Source organism: Anolis sagrei, chromosome 3 (genome assembly GCF_037176765.1).
Source record: "Anolis sagrei isolate rAnoSag1 chromosome 3, rAnoSag1.mat, whole genome shotgun sequence".
NCBI lineage: Eukaryota > Metazoa > Chordata > Lepidosauria > Squamata > Dactyloidae > Anolis > Anolis sagrei.
The window spans coordinates 264,045,442-264,070,471 of record NC_090023.1 but is presented as its reverse complement, the minus strand read 5'-3'; the positions used below and the strand labels follow the sequence as shown (position 1 = coordinate 264,070,471).

The 25,030-nt window shown below is 41.3% G+C and overlaps 1 protein-coding gene across 1 annotated transcript; it reads left to right on the top strand.

Annotated features, from left to right (window-relative positions):
* Window positions 1-1,752: 1,752 nt before the first annotated feature.
* LOC132770434 (cytochrome P450 2J4-like) lies at window positions 1,753-22,362 on the top strand. Its single transcript, XM_067466092.1, has 9 exons — window positions 1,753-2,050; window positions 6,185-6,347; window positions 7,558-7,707; window positions 7,882-8,042; window positions 14,552-14,728; window positions 17,354-17,495; window positions 17,939-18,123; window positions 19,729-19,870; window positions 22,134-22,362. Exons 1-9 carry the CDS (start codon window positions 1,868-1,870, stop codon window positions 22,316-22,318), a joined length of 1,488 nt encoding a protein of 495 aa, XP_067322193.1. The 5' UTR covers window positions 1,753-1,867; the 3' UTR covers window positions 22,319-22,362.
* The last annotated feature ends 2,668 nt before the right edge of the window (window positions 22,363-25,030 follow it).

Below are 25,030 nucleotides of genomic sequence, written 5' to 3'. Positions count from 1 at the left end.
TGCCTTCTTTGCTTCGGTCTTCTCACAAAAAGAAAGTCATCTTCAACCTCAGCAAGACGGAGTGGATGAGGGATTAGAGGACATCCAACCCCAAATTGGGAAACAAGTCATCCAGGAATAACTGGCCGCTCTAAATGAGTTCAAGTCACCAGGGCCAGATCAATTACACCCAAGCGTATTGAAGGAATTAGCAGAAGTCATTTCGGAACCATTGGCAATCATCTTTGAGAGTTCTTGGAGAATGAGAGAAGTTCCAGCAGATTGGGGGAGGGCCAATGTGGTCCCAATCTTCAAGAAGGGAAAAAAGGATGACCCAAACAATTACCGTCCGGTCAGCCTCATGTCAATACCAGGCAAGATTCTGGAAAATTAAGGAAGTGGTCTGCAAACACTTAGAAACAAATGAGGTCATTGCTAATAGTCAACATGGATTTATCAAAAACAAGTCATGCCAGACTAATCTGATCTCTTTTTTCGACAGAGTGTCTAGATCTAGGAAAGTAATGCTACCTCTCTATTCTGCTTTGGTTAGACCACACCTGGAATATTGTGTCCAATTCTGGGCACCACAATTCAAGAGAGATATTGACAAGCTGGAATGTGTCCAGAGGAGGGCTACTAAAATGATCAAGGGTCTGAAGAACAGGCCCTATGAGGAGCGGTTTAAGGAGCTGGGCATGTTTAGCCTGAAGAAGAGAAGGCTGAGAGGAGATATGATAGCCATGTATAAATATGTGAGAGGAAGTCACAGGGAGGAGCTTGTTTTCTGCTTCCCTGGAGACTAGGACACGAAACAATGCCTTCAAACTACAAGAAAGGAGATTCCATCTGAACATGAGAGAGCCGTTCAGCAGTGGAACTCTCTGCCCTGGAGTGTGGTGGAGGCTCTTTCTTTGTAAGCTTTTAAACAGAGGCTGGATGGCCATCTGTTAGGGGTGATTTGAATGCAATATTCCTGCTTCTTGGCAGGGGGTTGGACTGAGGTCTCTTCCAACTCTTTGATTCTATGATTGCATGATAGTTGAGTTGCTGTGAGTTTCCCGGTCTGTATAGCCATGTTCCAGAAGCATTCCCTCCTGATGTTTTGCTCACATCTATGGAAGGCATCCTGAGAGGTTGAGGAGTCTAACTTTGATAGGTTTTTTTTGGGGGGGGGGGTATCTTTCCTAACTTGTGCCATTTACTATTTCCTGAACTTTTATTTTGAAGACAGATGACCTTCTTGATTTCCCTTTCAACGTTTTTATTTCTGAGAAAGTCATAGGCTGGGGTTTTTTATGGCAGTTACAACCATGTAACATAGAGTTGTGCACTTTTGACTATCATGTTACCTATGTAACCTCTAGTTTAGGTACCATATAGGAACCGTGAAGGGCTTAAACATCCCAAAGGCACCAGACCCTGTCTGACCTCCAAAACTAAGCAGGGTCAGCCCTGGTTAGTTCTTGAAAGGGGGAGACTGCTAATGAATACCAGAAGAAGGAACTGGGAAAACCACCTTTAGGATTCCTTACCCTAAGAAAGCACAATGAAATTCATGAAATTGCCACAAGTCAACACACAATATAAAGGCACATATGCACAGTCAGAGGAACTATTAACACACTGGGTTAATCTCAGGGAGGAGGCAGACAGATTCAAGTAGGACCTATGGCATTCCTTCATGTGATAAGATCTTTAGCCTAATTAAGCATGTGCAAGATATATAGGCTGCTGAGTCAATGTTGTACATAACTGGTCCTATGTTGAGAATGGTAGCAGGAATGTATGTATGAGGATGGTGGCAAGAAATAGCGGAAAGAACATTGAATCGTAATCTTTCATCCTCTTCCATAGCTGGTTGGAAATAACCAAAGAGAAAGGTGGCATGAGAATGGAAGGGACTGGAATAGTTTTTATTGTTCTGCTTGCAATTCTTCTGCTTCTCAACTATCTGAAACAGCAGTGGTCACGCCGACATTTCCCCCCTGGGCCTCTTTCCCTTCCTCTTATTGGAGGCGTATGGAGAATTAAATTTGGAATTGGATGGAATGTAGAGACACTAATAAAGGTACTTTTTTCCCTAAATAATTAAGTAATAACTTTGAATCTGACTCAAAATAAGTGAAAATCAGTGTGCATTTTTTTCTATGGTAACTGTGGATAAAAGAAGTGTGAGTTACAAAAATACATAGTTAAATGTTTGACATGAAAACTTATTATTAATATGTTTGGTTGTTGTAGTAATTTTATTAATGTTTTGTCAGAGTTTGGCAATATTGCTTACTCGAGCTATAACTCTAAGAATCTTCTACGCAGTATAGACATTGTATGTTATTGCTTCAGTCCAAAAGGTAACTTTCCCCAGCTTTGCTTTTTGTTCCAAAGATTCTCCCAGTACCAACAGTGCACGAGTATTTATTTATTGTGTCAGTATCAACCTGACAACTGTATTACATTTTTAACAAGTTTTTAACAAAGGGTTTGCAAGCTTGGTAGTTGATTAAATGTCCTTTGATGAGTATCTGGCCATTTGGAGTGCTTCTGGTGTTGCCGCAAGAAGGTCTTCCATTGTGCATGTGGCAGGGCTCAGGTTGCATTGCAGCAGGTGGTCTGTGGTTTGCTCTTCTCCACACTCGCATGTCATGGATTCCACTTTGTAGCCCCATTTCTTGAGGTTGGCTCTGCATCTCATGGTGCCAGAGCACAGTCTGTTCAACGCCTTCCAAGTCGCCCAGTCCTCTGTGTGCCCAGGGGGGAGTCTCTCGTTTGGTATCAGCCATTGATTGAGGTTCTGGGTTTGAGTCTGCCACTTTTGGACTCTCGCTTGCTGAGGTGTTCCAGCGAGTGTCTCTGTTGAGTGGGTAATCAACAGAATACTTCTGTTCTTGCAATGAGTGCAATGAAACATCTTCCCACCCTCTGCTCTGTGCAGATTTCTGAGTTTCCCACATATCTTCCTTCAAGGCCCCAGTGCAATTTTGATGACATTAAGGGAACCAGGGTGAAGAAACTTCCTCCTTCACAGAGTCAGTTCTATTACTAGAATATCTTAATAGAAACTACACTTGATAAATAGAGGTATACAGATGAGGTGTAGTATGGTATATAGAACAGAACGGGGAGGTGGATGGCAAGAAATCACATGGAATTCAACAGTGTTGGGATTTAAAGCTCCGTAAAGTGTGATTGCCCTCCAAATTGCACAAGTATTTAAAGTTGGTCTTGATGGGAATGTGGCCAAATTTGGTTCAGATGCATTTTCAGCGGGGTTCACAGTGCTTTCTGGATGTGGGTGGACTGCAACTCTCAGCATCCTCTTTCATTGCTCACCCCCCCCCCCCCGAAAGCCCTGCCAGTATTTTAATTTGGCAATGATGTGTAAATATGTGTCAAGTCTGTCCAGATCTATTGTGCATTAGGTTTAGGTTCAGAGTAGTCTTGATAATGGATGAACTTTTACTGTCATTGCCTGTCACAAACCCCACCAATACTTAAAGTTGGTCTTGATGGATATTTGTGCCAAGTTTTGTCCAGAGCAATTGTCAATGGGGTTCACGGTGCTTTCTCCCTGCAAATTCCCCTCACTCAGGATCAATCTCCCCCCTCCCACCTGCCCCAAACCTCCTCCAGTATTTTCTGTTGGTCATGGGGGGAGTGTGTGCCAAGTTTGGTCTAGCTCCAATGCTGGCAAGTTCACAGTGGTCTCTGGAAAAGAGAGACACACAGACAGACAGGCAAGCATATTTCGACATCCATCTATCTATATATCTATCCACACACATACATCCATGTAGTCTTTCATGGGCCTCATTCCACTTCTTCAGATGCACTGATGAAGAAAATTGGTTGATAAAAGTTTCTTAGTTACTTTGCCAATTGCAAAGAAATCACCCAAAGCACATCTACTGACCACCCAATGGTGACTGGCAGAAAAGCACTATTGAGCTTTTGCTGAGAAGATTGTAGTACAACAGACACTAAATGATATTTTAATGTTGATAAAAAAGAAACACTTTTCAAAAAGTCCCCCACAGAGTCATAGCAAAAGAGCAGTGACATTATGTGATCAGCCCCAACTAAAGGCACTAATGTCGAACATGAATTTCAGAGGCCCTGCCAAGGCAGAGGCCACCAAGACCCAAAAAGAGGATCCGTAATGCCTGGTGAGACAATAAGCACCAGTAAAGATTTTCCGTATTTTCCCACTATATCTCATCATGTTGAAGCAAGGCCACCAAAGTTTATTTTCTGTTACAGCTTGAAAGGCAGTAATTTGCCTGACAAGTCGACATGCTGGCTAGGCAGGCAAATACAGAATATATAGAGTTTTCCATTCAAATTTTCCTGCGCCCATCCCCTGAGCCGGCTTCACTGTGATTGGCTGTGATATCAGCGAGCCGGGAGAACCAGCTGGGGGCCGATGTAGCTCATTCAATGAGAGTCAGAGCCACACTTCGGCCACTCAGCAATGATGAGAGAGGGGGCAGGCAACAGTGGGGAAATGTCCTTTGTGTCAAGTGATTACTATGTCCATGAGCCCCATACCTTAGGTGGTCTAGTCAAAAAGGCCCTCCGAAGTCCAAGGAAAGGGGCTATTTATTTATTGTCCATGCTGATGGGGTTCTGCCAAGTCCATTGTTTAGGAATGATGACCCAGGAAGTCTTGCAACACCTGGATTCTGAGATGCTGGGCACAGCTCACGAAAAGGTCACCTTGTACAATCTATATAAATAAAAATGTAATGTTCGTTTGTGGGATTAACAGAACTCAAAAACCACTGGACGAATTGACACCAAATTTGGACAAAAGACACCTAACAACCCAATGTATGTCCTTCACTCAAAAAATTTATTTTGTCATTTGGGAGTTGTAGTTGCTGGGATTTATAGTTCACCTACAATCAAAGAGCATTCGGAACTCCACCAATGATGGAATTGAACCAAGCTTGGCACACAGTTCTCCCATAACCAACAGAAAATACTGAAAGGATTTAGTGGGCAGTGTCCTTTGGTTTTGGAGTTGTAGTTCACCTACATCCAGAGATCACTCAAACAATGATGGATCTGGACCAAACTCTACACAAATACTCAATATGCCCCAAAATGAACACTGGTGGAGCTTGGGGAAAATATAATCTTGACATTTGGGAGTTGTAGTTGCTGGGATTTATAGTTCACCTACAATCACAGAGCATTCTGAACCACACCAATCATAGAATTGGGCCAAACCTCCCACACAGAACCCCAATGTGGGCCACAGCAGGGGACGGCTAGTATTTTATATAGACATACATACATATAATAAATGGGAATATGGGGCATATACAGAGTTCATATGGGAAAGAGGGAACATGCAGGGTTGGGGGAAAGATCTGTCTTTGCCACCCAGAAGGTTGATACAGAAGGAGTCCAATTCATAAAAATAACCTTAATGGCCTTATGCTGGTCTGGGTCACAGGGGTGACACATGAGGAGCTTTCTGGGGCCAGTAGGCACAATGGGGCACCATTTTGAGGTGACATGCACAAGAAAGAAAGGGAACATGAACATCATTGCCATGTGAAGCCATGGGACCATGGAAAAAGTCTTAGGTTACTACATGGGATGAGAGATGGGGGATTATGGGCTGGTAGTTAAGGGAGAGAAAGTGGAAAGGAATGGAAAAAAGGGAACAGAACAGGGCTTGAGATGTGAAAAGATTATATGTGTGTGTATTTTGGTAGGATATGTTTTTATCCAGTATCGGCAAAAGTGACTCATAGATTATTCAGAAAAGCAAGAATGGGCAGGAAAGATGGGATTTCAGAAATAAGGGCAAGGTTATAGAATATTATTTACCTGGCATTTCCCTTTTAACTAGCCTCAGAAAAAGGCCTTGGTATCCCTTTGTTTGAGAGTCATTGCATTCCAGCCTGGTGTCCTTGGCAAAACTATAAATTACCTGATTACAAACTATCTTTTATTTGGGGGGGGGGGTAGTTATGTTCAGCAACAGCACTACATTTCTGATGTAAGTGGCTAGAAGGAGATGGTTTTATGAGACTGGAGAGAAGAGGAGAAGGGCAGAAATAGGGAGTGGGGATGTTACTATGCCCAGAAACATCAGAAGCGAGGATCTGAACATGGTTACTATTTCTATATTGACCTGAAATATTGATTGTAACTCTTCTTCTTCTTCTTCTTGCATTGATCCAAATGGCAGTTGGCAGAACAATATGGAGACATTTTTACTGTGTGGGCGGGACATATACCAGTTGTAGTTTTGTCTGGCTTTCAAGCTGTGAAAGAAGGACTGATTGATCATTCGGAAGACTTCTCTGAGCGGCCACTGACTCCATTTTTTACTACTTTAGCAAGAGGAAAGGGTAAGTTGTGGAGAACTGTATTAGATCTTTCTTCAGAGAAACAATATGAGAACAAATGATCCTTTTGAGGAAAGTTGTTATCAGTTGGAAATTACACTCCTGCTGGATCTACACTGCCATATAATCCAGATTACCAAATCGGATAATCCACATTATCTACTTTATATTGGATTACATGTGTCTACGCTGCCATATTATCTGGTAGAGATGTGTGAAATGACCTTAAAAATCTGAAAAAGGGGGGGGGGGCACACACCAAAATGCATGCTGGAATCCAGAATCAGATGGAAATAATTTGTTCAAAAAGTTCTCTTAAAAGTTGTGATTGACTGAAAAATATATTGCTTTGGAGGATGATATATCCCTGCAGTCAAAAGAATCATAAGAGTTAGTTGTGATACACTGATGTGGACTGCTCTTATCCTCATTTTATAATCCTGAAACAATTGATAAGAGATGTAACCAGATGGAGTCACAGACACACAGGAGGCTAAACGGAAGCACGAGAGGACAGCAATTCTCACAAGAACTCTCTCCAATCATTCCTTTCTTCTCATATTTTTCAAATTAAACAGAGCTTGATATTACAGTGGGCACCAGCACGGTAGGCAAGTGACTCGAAAGCTACACGAGGTTCAAGAGTGCAAACTTAAAGGCACAAGGAGGGTGAGGGGAGATGATGACAAGAAATCTGTTTCTGTGCATTTTCTTATATCTGCATCTGCGCCTATGTGGTGCAGCACATCTCTGAGGTTCAATAAGAAAAAAAAGAAAAAAAGTTATGGAGGATGTCACCCATCCATTTTGCAAAATCCACAGTAACCAAGCCTTTCAGGATGCCAGGGAACCATTTACTGAGACTGAAAGCACTGTGCTCAGACTCCTTTTCAGGCTCTTTTTGGAATAGCTTTACGTTTCATTTGTTGGTTACCTGTGTTGCATATGGGATGCAAGGCTGGAGAGAGAATGAGGATTTGTAAAATGGTGGGACTATTTGCTCCCAGCCACATGGTGGTTGTGGTGCTTGTGGTTGATAGATTCTCAACTTTCTCAGGGGCTGATAGCAAAAAAATAAATAAATAAAAATTGAGATTTTGAATAACTGGATAAGGAAGGGTCAACTTGTATTTAGATTAGCAACCTAGCCAGTAGCCATATTTCATCTCAATTTTTAAAATAAGAATTGCATATTGATTCCTTCCACACCCAGGTGTTGCATTTTCAAATGGTCATACCTGGAAGCAGCAGAGGCGGTTTGGCCTAGTTACACTGAGAAAACTGGGAGTGGGGAAAAAAAGTGTGGAGGGCCAAATAGAAGAGGAATCCCGACAGCTTGCAGAAGTTTTTGCACATGAAAAAGGTATGTGCCAACCTGCAGAAATGTGTGTGTTGTCAGCACTGGTCTTTGTTGTGGAATTTGTTGATTTCTAATATAAACATATGTAGACATAAATCCTAACAGTTCTTTCTCCAAAGAAAATTTCAATTGAGACTATGAAATGGTAGACTGATATTAACTGAACTTGATTTGCAGGGCAGCCATTTGATCCTGCATTGCCCATCACAAATTCAATCTCCAATGTGATATGTGCCATGACCTTTGGATACCGCTTCCCCCTTGAAGATGAAACCTTCAAGGAATTGATTGATGCCGTGGCATTTACCTTAAAATTTGCAAGAAGTCTTTTTTATGGGGTAAGGAGAAATTTGAAAACAATTGCAGTAACGTTTTAAGTGTTGGATTTGGTCATGGCAAAATGGAGTAAATCCTGCAGAGTTAAATTCCCACAGTCTACACTAGGAAAGTAAATATTTGACCATTCCATTCTCATGTATGAGGATCAATGCTTTGTGCAGTTTTCTCTCAGTTGATGGAGAAAATGAAGGCTGGAATCCTCTTAGGGAGTCACATATTTGTAAGTGGATTTAGGTTTGCAGGAATTTAAATTGAGAAAGTCTATTCCAGGCATGGGTAAACTTTGGCGTTTTGGACTTAAACTCCCAGAAAATCCCAACCAGCTGACTGGCATTTAGGAATTGTGGAAGTTGAAGTCCAAAACACTGGAGGGCCTAAATTTGCCCATGCTTGGTTTATCATGTCTGCATCAAATAATGGGCTGCTACATTACTATCAACCAGAAGCAACAAAGTGATTGATGCAGGAGGGGGTTGGTGCAGAATGGAACAGTTGGATTTGCTTGTGGATTGATTTGTCATTTTTGCAGCCCATGATGTCTGTCAAATACCCCTCTAGTAGCACATTTCAAACGAGTTTATTTTGTTCCTATTGTTTGTCTTCACTATTCAGCTTTCACAAAAATATCTAAAAATTAGAAATTGGAATGGACAATACAAGATCCTGAAATGTAAAGATATATTATTGTATAGTTCCTACATATAGTTGGGCGGGGGGGATCACTAAAGAGGTATTCAAATAAATAACCAACATACATAGGGAAAAGTTTTGTAAAGCTAAAGTGCAAAATAATCTCAGGCTTGCCAGAGAGATTATAACAATAAAATTGATTCTTTGGTTGTGTCAGTAGATAAAGAAAAGGAAACAGTAGGACCTCTGTGTGGAAAAGGTGATGAAATGATAACCGGGGGGGGGGGGGGGGGGGTGAGGAAAAATTCAGAGTTGCTGAACACTTTCTTTGCCTCAGTATTCTTCCAAAAGATTGATCAATATGGTGCGGATGAGGTAATATGACCAATGCAACCCAAAATAGGTAAAGAAGTATCAGGTCTGTTGTGCACCTTCTGATGAGGTGAATAAATCATGAAGTCATCCAAATAAATGATGACATAGTGGCCCAAAAAGTCTTGGAAAATTTAATTAACAAAATGTTGAAACATGGTATGAAGCATTACACAAGATGAACGGGATTATAGTATATCCATAATAGCCATGTCAGGTTTGAAATGCCATTTTTCATTAATCTCCTCTGCCATTTGCATGATTGTGCCAATATGTCCAGTTTTGAGCCATGACCCAGAGCCACTGGGTTGGCCCCCTTGTGAGGCTCTGCCATGATCATCCTGCACACAATAAACTTTTCCTGGATAGGGCCAAGTGGCCTCAATCATTTTTATTATTTTTTCTGTTGAATAAAAGGAAACCCATTCGCTGCCACTCAATGCCCTCTGTCTTTTCACAAGCCAACTGCTCAGCAAAGCCCCCTTTCTGCGATTGGTCAGAATTGGGAGACTCGTCCAATGGGCTTTGCTACAGCTGATGTTGCTTGCAGAGGGAAATTTGAAATTATTGTGTATATAAGGAGACTGTGTCCATATGTGTTATTCTAGCTTCTTTGTGAATGTATCACAAGCTAGGATCTTATCTGCAGACAATAAAATCTTCCTTGGCTGGAATCACCTTCTCACCTTGCTGCTGGATTATTTTAATTGGGACTGATCTGTATGCTTATACAACACAAGTACCACTTATGCAGAAAGTAAACAATAATAGAATTCTGCATGCAGTTTTATAAACATGTTATACCGTTCAATTTCACAGTCAAACGATATTGTGTAAATTTTGGTACAGTCTCTTTAAAATAATATCAATGTCGTATCTTCTTTATGTTGGGTTGCATATGGATCAGCCGCCCACGACTGGTTTCGACCTTACTTCAGGCCTTCTTCTGGTGGACTGATATTAATGCATAAATCAATATTTTGCTACAGTTACATACATATTAAATATCTTATACTAGAATGCATTCAAAGAAACTTGCTAAGTCTTCACACTTGTTATTACAACAATATTTGTTGAACATATCCATTAAACACCATGTGTTATAACACATTTAAGTTACTTACAAAGTTATACACTTGAGAATTTGTTCTCCTTGGGAGATACAGGTTTTTGGCTCAGTAGTATCTAAATCAAAGGAACAAAATGTGGCTATGAGTGTTTGAAAATTACTATGTTAAAAATGATTATTTTGTAAAAATATTAAGGTGTTTTACAAATTAGGAGGGTACTCACGTGATACTCTGCTCTATGTTGAGTTCTGGCTGCGAGTATGGAAGAGGTCTGTGGGTTCCCTCTATTTAAAGGGAAAATGACTACTTCAGGTAAAAAGGAGAAGGTCAGTTGGAGCCATAGGAACAAGGGTTGTGAACAGCAACCACCAGATGGCGCTGTGGATGCTCTCCATGTATTCAAGTAGGGATATATAGTATAATTGATTGAGGTCCAGAGAGTATATGTAACAGTTGTACAAATTTAGTTCATTCAGACCATGTGGGTATTCCTTCCTTAATCTGAAAATCCAGTATGCTTCTCTCTGTAGAAGTTTGTTGTTGAAATCCATTTGTTTGGAATGAGTAACCACTTCAAGGATTCTGGGCTGCCGGTCTAATTGTGTCTTCTAAAAGTTTAGATCTGGGAGTACTGGCAACCTTCGAAAAGGATGACTGTATAAATGTGTTCAGGATATCCTCTGTTTCTAAACTGATGTTCAGTCACTTCAATCTCATCATTGAAGTCTTGTGGGGTTGAGGAATTAGACCGGCAGTTGATAGATTGATATGGCCACTTATTCTCACAAATATGTCTAATTTGGCCATTAGAACAGTCAGAAAATACTGGAATCTTATAAGAGACATCCCGGAATGCGAGAGACCCCCATTGATAGCACACAAAAGGACTCAAAATATTAGCGATATATTGGTACACTCAGATGTAACCCACAAGACTCAGACCACCAAGCGCAATTTGGTGGGCAATTATCGTTGTCATCACTGTTCAGAGTGTCCCCAACTGGTGGAAACTAAAATTCTCATACACCCATACCCACACTTATTATTTGAGTTCAAATTTTCCCATTTTGCGACCTGCACCTCGAAGGGATTAGTTTATTTACTTAATTGTAGTTACAATCTTTCTTATGTGGGTCAAACTCGCAGAGAGATAAGATCTAGGATAATTGAACACAGGAGTAAAATCAGAAATCATTCCAGGGAGTCTATACTTTACAAACACTTTGATGATTTACAACATAGCCCAGAATCATTTAAGTTTCATATCCTTGAAGTGGTTACTCATTCCAAACAAATGGGGTTCAACAACAAACTTCTATGGAGAGAAGCATACTGGATTTTCAGATTAAGGACGGAATACCCACATGGTTTGAATGAACTAAATGTGTGCAACTGTTACATATAATCTCTGGACCGCAATCAATTATACTATATATTCCTACTTGAATACATGGAGAGCATCCACAGCGCCATTTGGTGGTTGCTGTTCACAATCTTTGCTCCTATGGCCCCAACTGAGCTTCGCCTTTTTACCTGAAGTAGTTCTTTTCCCTTTAAGTAGAGGGAACCCATAGATTGCTTCCATACTCACAGCCAGAACTCAACATAGAGCAGAGTATCATGTGAGTACCCTCCTAATTTGTAAAACACCTTAATATTTTTACAAAATAATCATTTTTAACATAGTAATTTTCATAGCCACTCATAGACACTCATAGCCACATTTTGTTCTTTTGATTTAGATACCACTGAGCCAAAAACCTGTATCTCCCAAGGAGAACAAATTCTCAAGTGTATAACTTTGTAAGTAACTTAAATGTGTTGTAACACATGGTGTTTAATGGATATGTTCAACAAATATTGTTGTAATAACAAGTGTGAAGACTTAGCAAGTTTCTTTGAATACATTCTAGTATAACATATTTAATATGATTTATACATATTGATTTATACATTTATTTATTTATTTATTTTATTTCAGTTACTTCTATCCCGCCCTTCTCACCCCCGAGGGGGACTCAGGGCGGCTTACAAAAGAAGGCACAATTTGATGCCTATGTCAAAAATACATACATACATAAAAGCAATTAAACAGTTAACAGGTTAAAAACATCAGTACATAACACAATAGTAAACAATCTCATGCTCAGTGTTCAGAGTTCCATAAATCTATTCCGTTCCATCAATTCCTGCCCATCATCAAGGTCTTTCCTTTAGCTGCCAGACTGTCCAAAAGCCTGGTCCCACATCCAGGCCACCGCCGAGACCTGGGGCTCCAGGCTCAGCGATGAGTCCAGGATCACTCCCAAGCTGCAAACCTGCGTCTTCAGGGGGAGTGTAACCCCGTCTAACACAGGCTGTAACCTATATCCTATACATTAATTTCAGTCCACCAGAAGAAGGCCTGAAGTAAGGCCGAAACCGGTCACGGGCAGCTGATCCATATGCAACCCAACATAAAGAAGATACGACATTCCCACCTGCTACTAAGGAGGCTGTCGAGGTCCTGAACCGGTGCCTGGCCGCTGTAATGGTCTGGATGAGGGCGAACAAACTGAAATTAAATCCAGACAAGACAGAGGTACTCCTGGTCAGTCGCAAGGCCGAACTGGGTATAGGGTTACAGCCTGTGCTGGATGGGGTCACACTCCCCTTGAAGGCGCAGGTTCGCAGCTTGGGTGTGACCCTGGATTCATCTTTGAGCCTGGACCCCCAGGTTTCAGCGGTGACCAGGGGAGCATTTGCACAGCTTAGGCTCGTGCGCCAGCTGCGCCCGTACCTCGGGAAGTCTGACTTGGCCACGGTGGTACACGCTCTGGTCACATCCCGCCTTGACTACTGCAACGCTCTCTACGTGGGGCTGCCCTTGAAGACGGCCCGGAAGCTTCAGCTAGTCCAGCGCGCGGCAGCCATGCTACTAACAGGAGCGGGATGCAGGGAGCATACAACGTCCTTGCTGTTCCAGCTCCACTGGCTGCCGATCTGCTACCGGGCCCAATTTAAGGTGCTGGTGTTATCCTACAAAGCCCTAAACGGTTCTGGCCCAAAATACCTTTCGGACCGCATCTCGGCCTATGAGCCCACGAGGGCCTTGAGATCGTCCGGGGAGGCCCTTCTCTCGATCCCGCCTGCTTCACAGGCACGTCTGGCGGGGATGAGAGAGAGGGCCTTCTCGGTGGTGGCCCCCCGGCTGTGGAACACCCTCCCTGTTGACATCAGGCAGGCGCCCTCCCTTATGTCTTTTGGTAAAAGCTTAAAGACATGGCTATTTGAGCAAGCATTCAACTAAGTGTACATCAACTGGTAATGACAACTGGAACGGAATACGGATTACAAGTTTGGTTACGATTCTATGATAAGATGGAGCGGATTATTTTAGTGTAATTATATTAGTATGTATTAGTGATATGTTGATTTTCGTCGTGCTTTATTGTAAATTGTTTTTTATATGTTGTACACCGCCGTGAGTCGCCCTAGGGCTGAGAACGGCGGTCAACAAATGCAAGAAATAAATAAATAAATAAATTAAAGAGACTGTACCAAAATTTACACAATATTGTTTGACCGTGAAATTGAACAGTATAACATGTTTATATAACTGCATGCTGAATTCTATTATTGCTTACTTTCTGCATAAGTGGTACTTGTGTTGTATTTACATATTCAGGAACCCATTTATATTATACTGATCTGTATGCTTGCCACAGCAGGGACTCACAGAAAAGTGGTAACTGAGACTTATCACTTCTCTGGGTTTCTGCCTACAGGCTTCTTTCTGGTCTCACTGCCAGGGGTTGCCTCCTAAATTGGGGCCAACACTTTCAGCTGTGAGCTCCTCTTTTGAATCAGCTGATTGGACCTTCGCAGCTGGATGGCATCAACCCTAAGCTTAAGCCAGGCAAGGAGAGTTAACTCCTGCTCTTTCAAGTAAAGAGCCTCATCCTGCCCAGACTCAGGTGCCTCTATTCTTGGAGGTTTGCTCCTGCTCACCAGTAGCAATCTCTACAGTGTCAGGCTTCTCATCCACCATGGGCTGAGATTCTGCTGCTGGGGGAAACCCTTCTCCACACCATCCTCATCTTGCTCAAAGGTCCTACAAGAAGTACTATAGGGAACACCTGACTAAGTTTCCAGATGAACTATATCCAATAGTATTGAAAAAAGTAGCAGAAGTAATTTCAGAACCATTGGCAATCATCTTTGAGAATTCTTGGAGAACAGGAGAAGTCCCAGCAGACTGGAGAAGGACAAATGTTGTCCTTATCTTCAAGAAGGGAAAAAAGAGGACACACAAAATTACTGTCTTCATTTCTTGTTTATATAAATGTTCTTATCCTAAAGCAACTTGTGTGTGTCAAAGCTGCTTTAGCTCATGAACTGTGTTTCCTTGCCTCTACCCTACTAATGGTAGGCCTTTGCTTTTTTCTTTGTTGTAGCTATATGAAATGTTCCCGTGGCTCATGAAGCATCTTCCTGGGCCTCACAAAAAGGCATTTCGTGCTACAGAGATGCTGCTTTCATTAATAAAGAAAGAAATACAGAAACATAAGGAGCAAAAGTCCTTTCAGGAGCCACAGGATTTCATTGATTTCTATTTGCTTGAAATAGAGAAAGTAAGTATCTGCTTTGTATCCAATTATATCAATTCCAGGAAATGCAATGGGACTTTGGTATCCACTATGGTATGATTACAGGATCCCCATGGATACCAAAATCTGTGAATGTCCAAATTCCAGTCTGTACGAAGTTGTAAATATGTGTGTGCACGCGCACACAACTTATATATCCCTTATATATTATGGTAAAATCAAGATTGGGTTGTTCTTTATCTAGCTGTGCATGGTTGAATCCATGGATGTAGAATCTGTGGATATGGAGACCTGGCAAAAATGGTTGACTGCACAATATTCCATGGATAAGCACCAATGGAAAGAACTCACTACCTGCTGTTTTGAGATATCTTGTTCTGGTGGTGGCATTCTTCCAAATAAGGAAGGAGTTTTTTTTTAATGTGAATATCCAGTTTCTTCCTCTGATAGCTTGTTAAAGTCTTTGTTTCTGCTTTGAGCAAAGGAGCGAGGAGTTAGGAAAAAAAATACACCACAATATGCCAGTTGTGCTAATCCCACAGCAAAAAGAAATATATTAATTGCAATTTTTTAAGGAAGAAAGAAGATTTAACCCTTTGTGATTTAATCCTGAATTTTGGAAAATTACTTCTTTCAGCAGTAACTTCTCTTGTCAGAAGACATGAGTATTCTGAATTTGCTATCTGGAAATGGAAAGCAACTACATACAGACACTGCTAACTTCCCCTAATTGTGTACATATTTTAAATTTGGTTGTGAAGACATGCCAAGCCTCATACATTTTGTGGGTTAGAGTCTTGGTGGTGGTTCCATAAGTGTCTGTAGAAACCTATTCTAGATCTTCATTTTCTGTCACAATGAGGGCATATTTCTAAATGGAAGCCAGTCACAAGAAGGATTTGTTTGATGCGTTTTCCTCTTGGCACAGTTCTTGCTTCCGGCTGAATAGCGAATAGTGTATATATACCTATCAAAAGGTTAAAGTATTGCTTGTCTTTGAAGCCAAAACAAAAGAATTTCCCAGGACAAAAGATATCAGATGTAAATATTTGAACTTCTTCCCTCTCTGGGGGAAGTTATTTGTACTTAGCAATAAGTCAAAAACAAACAAAAACAAAACAAAACACAATGGAAGAAAGGAAGTGAACTGCCACCTGGTGTTTAGCTGAAATAACTTAATTCAAATTCAGAAGAATCGCAACTTTATTGGAATTGGATTTAATGGGATTAACCCAAATTTTGAATTGAAATTGCTGAGAAAAAATTAATAGCAGAAATCAAAGAAATGCATATCTCTTTGGTAAAGCTGACCGGGGAGCCAGTTCAGGCAAGCCAGAACCTGATGAAAAGAAATTCAGAATTCAGAAACAGACAGCAAGGTTGGAGAAAACCCTTATTGAAGGTTTAAAGAAGGCTTCAGCAAGGAGGTTAACAAGATTTATCAACAGCTCGTCCTTGAAGTCAAATAGAAAAATGTTTATAGAAAAGCAGTGCCTAACTTTGTAAGATGGCAAATTTGTGACTGGGTTATTTTGTGGGAGACTGCTTGTGGAAACAACAACAACAACAACAACAACAATAAACTTTATTTATACCCCACCACCATCTCCCTAATGGGGACTCGGAGTGGCTTACATGGCGCCAGGCCTTAACAACAATTACAATAAAGAAAACCAAAACACAACCGAAAACGCAAACAATAAACAGCATCGTAATTACATAAAACATATGAATACATAACAATATATGAATTACAATAGACACAGGCACAGAGACAATGGGCGGGCCACATGTAATGATTAAAAAACCAAACTAATTAAAACTAATTAAAAACTCAGACAAGATAAACGAGAGAAGCAGATAATGTGTAGAGTAGTACTCATTATGGCGCGGGTTGTGGAGTCAAGCTTTCACCACAAGAGGGGGACATCTACTCCAATGACAGAACTTTAAGCCAAACAGTCATGTGAAATTGTATACCTACTCATCAAAGGCACAGTGGAAGAGCCAGGTTTTAAGGTTCTTCTTAAAAACTTCTAGAGAAGAGGCGTTCCTAATTTCTCCAGGCAACGAGTTCCAGAGCCGGGGGCCACAGCGGAAAAAGCTCTCTCCCTTGTACTTGCCAGGCAAGCTTGTGCCACTGGCAGTGGGGAGAGTGGGGCCTCCCCAGAGGATTGGAGGGCCCGAGATGGTTCATGGAGGGAGATATGGTCACGAAGATAGGCGGGTCCCAAACCATTTAGGGCTTTGTAGGTGATAACCTGCACCTTGAATTGGGACCGGAAAATAAACGGCAGCCAGTGGAGCTCTTTAAACAGGGGGGTTGACTGCTCCCTATAAGTCACCCCAGTTATTAATCTGGCTACCAAACTTTGGACAAGTTGTAATTTCCGGGCCGTCTTCAAGGGTAGCCCCACGTAGAGAGCATTACAGTAATCCAGTCTAGAGGTAATAACATTGGGTTGTAGGTTTTTCAGGCTATATTACCATGTTCTATAAGCATTCACTCCTGACATTCTGCCTGCATCTATGGCAGGCATCCTCAGATGTTGTGCCATAAATCAATAGGCAACATGAAGGCACATGCACATACATACAAAGACAGCCTTGGAGAGAAGCTTTAGTCATATTTCATATTGTCACCATCAGAGGAAAAATGATCCTACCTCTACATATGATGAAGAGAACCTGGCTCAGGATATTCATGACTTATTTGTTGCTGGAACGGAAACGACTGCCACTTCTCTGAAATGGGCAATCCTCCTTTTGGCAAATCATCCAGATATTCAAGGTAAGAGAAAATGCTATGCAGCAAGAACAACATGCTACTGTGTCAGCAGTAATTTTTTAACAACATGCTAAATCAAAGAAGAAAAAAATCAGATCCTGCTTCTATTCTTTCTATGAATGGTAGACATTTTCAATTGTGCCACACAGTTTACAGAAAACATGGATAGGTACCTATATAAAAACTCCAATTATCACTCTGGTCAAAAAAGAAGCACAATTAAAATGGGATGAGACTGTTGGATTGGGGGAAACCAGGCTCAAATTCCCATAGAGTGTTTGACATGAACTGTTCGGAGGAAAAGTGGGACATCAATATAATAAATTAATTGCGATTTTGGAGATACTATTTATTAACTTATAGTAACCTGTATGAATTTATATTGGATATTATTAAATTTTAGTATGCATAAGAAAACTTTCACCCATCTCCATCTTTTTCCACAGATAAAGCTTACAAGGAAATGGAAGATGTTTTGTGCTCCTCTTCCTTCAGCTATCAAGATCTGAAGAAGCTCCCTTATACAAATGCCGTGCTTCATGAGATTCAGCGTTCAAAACATCCCCTCTTATTTGGGCTCCCAAGACAAACTACCAAAGATGTGAAGATGAGAGGTTGCCTCATTCCTAAGGTAGAGAATGTAGATATGCACTTCTGTATCTCCAGAACAAGGTTGGGAGATAGAAGATTTTGAGAGATTTACCCACGTAGATGGCACCAGCGTGGAGTAGTGGTTTGAACACTGGATTTGGGGCTCATCTACATTGACCACTCAGCATGGACTGAAGGCAACTAAAAAATGTGGTGTCTTAGCATGCATAACAATTCAATTTTGAGGCCTTAAATTAGAACAAGGACCTTTTCACATGGCCCCTTTGGGCTGTGCCATTTTGCTGGCAGTCATTAGTAAAAGGGAAAACACACAGGGGTCCCTTGTGCCCTCCCTCCTTCCCCATCATATGGTTGGGAAAGGACAGGATGTGTTGATACCCTGTCCCTATCAAATGGGAGAAAGGGCAGCAACACGTGGCAACACATGTTGCGCCGCCGCCCTCTCCCTCCAATCATATGAGGGGAAAGGGGAGGAAAATTCAGGGAGCTCCATAAGAGCTACCCAAAACATACTTTCCTCCCTATAGTGGTGGAGGCACTTCCCCTCCACTTTGGGAGGAATGTGGCCAAGGCCTGCTGTACTTTGTGTGATGGTGCACAGCAGGCCCTGTCCTTGCCATGAATAAAAGCAGCAAAACGGGCTATAATACCCCATGTGAAGAGGTCCTAAGCAAACTGTTATTCTCCAAAATAGACCACTGAATGCACATTGTTCTCAGAGTAACTCAGAGCGAGTCGTTGCTGCTTCCTGTTTACCCTATAAAAGCCAGGGCCTAAACTCAAGTGGCAGTTGTGCTCCCACAGAAGTTGAGGAAGCAAGAAGCCATTTTGTTCCTTTCTGCTTCAGGTAAGCCTTGTCTTAGGGGGCACTAGGAATCTGAGTGTGATTTTAAAATTAGTTGCTGAGTGTTTGCTTTGTTTGAGAGGCGGGAAGAGAGTTAGGGTTAGGGTCCTGACATGTTTGTTTGTAGCAGATTTTTGAAATCTGCAAGATAAATGTGAGGCATCCAGTGGAATTTTACTTGTAATTTTTTTGATTGACAGTTGAAGATACGCTGGACCTCATATGCGCTGATCCAGATATCTGAATGTGCATACAAACAGGCTTTTTGTCACTCATTATCTCTCCTCATCCTCCTGCTGCCTTTACATTTTCCCTTGTTAACTCTGATTCCCTTTGGGGTCACTTGCCTGCCATGCTGGTGTCCACTTTATAAATTCAATCTCTAATTTCATAAACATCAGAACAAAGGAATTCTTAAAGATTTATCATGGTACCTGCTTTCCAATTGTGCTTCCATTGAGCCACCTGTGTGTCTGTGGCTCCATTTGTTTACAGCCCTCAGAAGCTGTTTCAAGACTGGAGCAGTCCACACAGTATATCCCTGTTTTCCTTGAAACAGCCATGATAATGTGCACATTTTTCAGCCAAAATTAAATTTTAAGCACACCTTTTTAACACACGTGTTTTGGCTGTTAATGCAATCCAGTGCACATTTTCGGCCAATGTCATTTAGCCATCCCCCCTTTTATTCCAGTTCCTTCTGGATTTTAGGGCCTGTGAAGTAAGGCCCTAAGAGATGTATATGTGCCTGTTTGTCTGACACTTGTTTCTGCCTTTCAGGGGACAGCCGTTATGCCAAATGTACGCTCTGTTCTTCTTGATCCTGAGCACTGGGACTCTCCTAAAGAATTCAATCCAAACCATTTTTTGGATCAGAATGGACATTTTGTTGCTAGAGAAGAGTATCTGGCATTTGGGGCAGGTAAAAGTAGTTCAAAGTAGCTTATGATTTATCGGTGTGTTTTCTGGGGGGTTTCCATGGTAAGATCTGCTGCAGTCTCTGTCTTTCGTGAGTCAGTGCAGTTTCTGCTCTGCAGCACATATTCATTTGTTGCAAGTATGGTGTAACCATAATTGGAACCATAAACTAACACAAAAATGCTGCAGAGATATTCTGCCAAGAAATCTCATTAAAATCCATGAAAGGCAAAAACAGAAGAGTGATGAATGTTGGAATGGGTGAAGAGGTTATTCTACCATTTCAGTTTCCTTTTTTATTGGTAGTTCATAGCATTATGAAAATGCTTTTAGGAAGTGTTTACCAATGAAGTAACTCATATTCATGCCAGCGAGAAAACAAAACAAAGAGATAGAAGGGATTGCAAGGGATACACAGCTAAAGCACTCCTTAAAGATGTCCTTTTAATCTTTGTTTACAATTGTGCAATGATGGAGAGATCACCATCTTTCAATGCAGTCAATTCCAATTTAGTCCACATTTTCAAACAAGTTTATTTATTTATTTCCAACATTTCTACCCCGTCCTTCTCAACCCCTGAAGGGGGACTCAGGGCAGCTTACAAGGGCAGCAAGTTGCTGCCGACAACATACAAAACCACATTGCAAACAACATTATACAAAGATAAAAACATTAGATAAAATACATTTAAAACATTATTATTCATCAAATAGCCTTATCCAAATCTGATTTTGCATCCGACAACTCAATCCAGAGCCTGTCATTGTGACTGAGTTGTCGGATTTGGCAGTGATTACTGCCAAACCTACTGTCTGAATGTCTGGTCCCAGAACCATGTTTTAAGCTTATTTCTAAAAGAAAGGAGGGATGGGGCCGACCTAATTTTGCTAGGGAGAGCATTCCACAAGTGGGGGGGGGGGCACTACTAAGAAGGCTCTGTCCCTCGTCCTCGCTAAACGCGCTTGTGAGGAAGGTGGGACCAAGAGCAGGGCCACCACTGACAATCTTAACTTTCAAGGCAGGACATAGAAGGAGATACATTCGGACAGGTAAGCTGGGAACCTTATAGAGCTTTATAGGCCAAGACCAGCACTTTGAATTGTGCTTGGAGGTGGACCGGCAACCAGTGGAGCTGATATAATAATAATAATAATAATAATAATAATAATAATAATAATAATAATATTTTATTTGTATCCCGCTACCATCTCCCGAGGGACTCGGTGTGGCTTACATGAGGCCGAGTCCACAATACAACAATAACAATAACAGCAATAATACAAAAACAATACAAAACTCATAGCAAAATAAGCAAAATCAATAACAATAACATGATGCATTTAAAAACCAATTGCTGGGCCAAATGTAATAATTAATTTTTTTAAAAAATAATGCTGGGCATGAACAGGTAACATGTAATTGAAATAAAGGTTTTGGAGAGGGAAGGAATGTGCAGACAATCCAAAATCATTATTAAAGTGCGTTTGAGGACATATTGCTGGGAGTTTCCTTATTCTGGGAAGGCACACTGAAACAGACACGTTTTCATAACAGAGGGATAGTATGTTCCCTGTATGTTGCTCCAGTTAGTAATCTGGCTGCTGCCAGTTAGACTAGTTGGAGTTTCTCAACAATCTTCAAAGGCAGCCCCACATAGCGTGTGTTGCAGTAATCTATTCAGGATGTAACAAGAGCATGAACCACTGTGGCCAGAACAGACTTCCCAAGGTACGGGTGCAGCTGGCGCACAAGTTTTAACTGTGCAAAAGCTCTCCTGGGCACCACTGAGACTTGGGGTTCCAGGCTCAGTGATGAATACAGGATCACTCCCAAGCTGCAAACCTGAGTTTTCAGGGGGGTGTAACCCCATCCAACACAGTCTGTAACCCTATGCCCTGTTCAGCCTTTCAACTGACCCAGAGGTCCTCTGTCTTGTCTGGATTCAGTTTCAATTTGTTAGCTCTCATCCAGTCCGACACTGCTGTCAAGCACCAGTTCAAGGTCTGAACAGCTTCCTTGGTGACAGGTGTAAAGGAGTGACAGGTTTTGATGTCATCTGCATAGAGATAACACCGTATTCCAATACTCTGGATGATCTCCCCCAGCAGATTCATGTAGATGTTAAACAATATCGGGGACAGTACTGAACCCTGTGGGACTCCACAAGGTGGAGTGGACCATGACTTTCCAATCCCTTGTCCAGTTTCAATCCATCCTTGTTTGCTGAATGGGATACATACACACTTTCTGCCTTTATCCGCTGCAGGGGCACGGGTATGTTTGGGGGAACATCTGGCAAGGATGGAGTTCTTCATCTTCTTGGTCAACCTTCTGAGAGCCTTCCGTTTCCAGCTGCCTCCAGGAGTCAAAGAACTCAATGAAGAACCTGAAGCAGGACTGACAGCACCACCCCATCCTTATAAAGTGTGTGCTGTTCCTCGTTGTAGTTAATCATAAAACATGCAAAAATAATTACAACGGCATATGCTTTATTGCTGTAATTTTAACCCAAATCTAAACTTCATTTCATTTTCCTAAATTTTGTTCCTATGCTTAGAACCTTGAAACACGCCTGTGATACAACTCAGTCATAAAGAGATTCTGTCTCATTCTGCTTTGTTTTTTTGCCCATGAATTGTTCAGTTAAAAAGTATTGTATGGATGTAGTGGGGCTAAAGTATTATTATTATTATTATTATTATTATTATTATTATTATTAAATTTTATTTGTACCCCGCTAGCATCTCCCAAAGGACTCGATGCAGCATACAAAGGCCAAGGCCTCAACACACAACATAACAATACAAAACCCAAGGCAAATTAAAACAATTGAAGTATAGTGTGTTGTGAGTTGGCCTACTTCTCTGCGAAATCAGTTTTCAATCCCCACTTTGCCATGGAAACCCTGAGCAAACTTGGGAAACCATACACTCTAAGTCTCAGAGGAAGATCATGGCAAATCGCTATGAACAAACGTTACTGAGGGCAGTTCCAGGCAGGCCTTTATCCCAGAACCATCCACGTTTAAAAAACACAGATGTTCCTGGGGGCCTGTCTACACACACTCCAGAAAGCACACACAAGAACATCTGGAGGCCCTACCACCCTTCCCCAAAGTCCCCAAACTCCTTTGAAAAGTAAGGAAAACTTACGCGGCCTCCAGTAGACTATAGTCAGAGCTCTCCCGGCATGTAGAAATGACACACCAAGAGAGTAGGGGGGAGGCGATTTTCCTCCTCCCTCCTGCTCTCCTGGCACATAATTTCTACATGCCTGGAGAGCTCTGGCTACAATTGACCCTGGAGGCCAGGTAAGTTTTCCATACTTTTCAAAGGGATTTGTGGGTTGTGGGGGAGAGGGTGAGTATTCTCACAGTTTTCTGGACTGTGGGAATGATGTCTGGACTGTAGTCCAGGCACCGAAAGTAGTGGGTTTATTCCTTGCCTTCTAAGAAGGTGTGGAATAAGTCCACTATCTAATTAATTTGCTACAAACCAGGGTTTTCCCTGGTTTTCAGGAGTTATCACAATAAAGCGGCTGTGTGGATGTGCCCTGAGAAAACCCTGTGATAGGTTCAACTTAGCGTTTCCCTGGATCTGAAAGGCATACTACAACAATCAGCTGCAATAGGAGCTGTGTCCAGACCACAGTATGTATTAGCATCTGCTGATAATGTTTTCAGAAGAACCCATATGTTGGGCAGAATCAAACAGACAGGTGGGAGAATATAGACAACCTGGAACAAAGTGCCATTGAACTGACATGAAGATAAAAGAGACAAAAGGATGAAGACCACAGAACCATCTGCATTATATGGCAGTGTAGGTGGAGTCAGGAAGATGCTGAGGAAACAATTTCAGTGAGGCAACAGATTATCTTCTATTGAGAGGAGATTATAGAACAAACACTCCGTCCATGGGAGTGTGTACAAGTTGATTTATTGTGAAATCACCATTCAAAATCCAGGAATACTACTGGCAATCTGGCATAAGACAATATAGTTGCATTTTCCTAGTTCTTGGAATAAAAATAATACTAAAAAATATAAGCCATGAGACCTCAAGATGGTCATAGTGAATAAGCAGTTGCCTTGTTATATAAACTCTTCCTTGTTGAAAAACAGTTGTTTCACCTGGAGGCAGCTTCTATAGTTGTTCGTATAAGTTAGATCCAATTGTTGCAAGGTTATTCTTTTTGTGATTTCAATCTCTGTGTTCACACTCTGCCAGGACTGCATTGTATATACTATTTTCCTGGAAGTCTCACTGTTTGATGATATGCTAGGGCGGTCTACCCCAACATACTGGGAAAAATGTGGAGTGGATATGCCTCTCCCAAGGCTCTTGCCTGGGTGACTTATTCTAGGATCAGTTCTAACTCTCCAACCTGTGGCCCCATTTCTTGTTCTTCACCTTGTTATTTTCATTCCATTAATAAACATGGAAAATTTCAGTATTATTGGTTACATTGAAACAATATAAAATACATTACCACCACCAATATCTCTTGGACAGAATTATGTTTTTGAAACAGGTCAAGATATAAAAGGAGAGAGAGAGAGAGAATATCTCTCATCTTAAAAAGATCCCATTTGATATTTCTCTTTGATATCTGATTATTCCAGATTATCTGGCAGTGTAGACTCATAGTAGGGCTGGGTAACCACGGAAAAAATTGTTTCTAAACTCGATTCGTTTCCAGGGGGCGCTAGCGTTTCCAAATTCTAAATACTTCCGAAATTTAGAGATTTCAAAATTTCGTTATTTACGAAATTTTGTTAATTTTGAATCGATTCGTTAATGGTGGACGCGATTGTGCAACATGCTAAAAAAACCTCCAAATGGGACAGGGGGAACTTCTGAAGCTTCCCTCTCCCTCTGTTGTTGACTGTTGGTGTGATAAAACAAACAACAACTATAAAACTTGCACCAGACATGCGAAAATAATTATGAAATAATTACGAAACAATTTCGAAATAATAACGAAACAATAACTAAATAAATTGAAAAAATGTTTCGAATCTAATTTACTCCTCACACTATTCCTGCATGGCTCAATATCGGATCGTAAGCTAATTTAAATACGAATTAATAACGAATTACGAAATTAACAAACAAAACCGCCCAGCCCTATCATATAGTCCAGATCAAAGAAGATAACCAC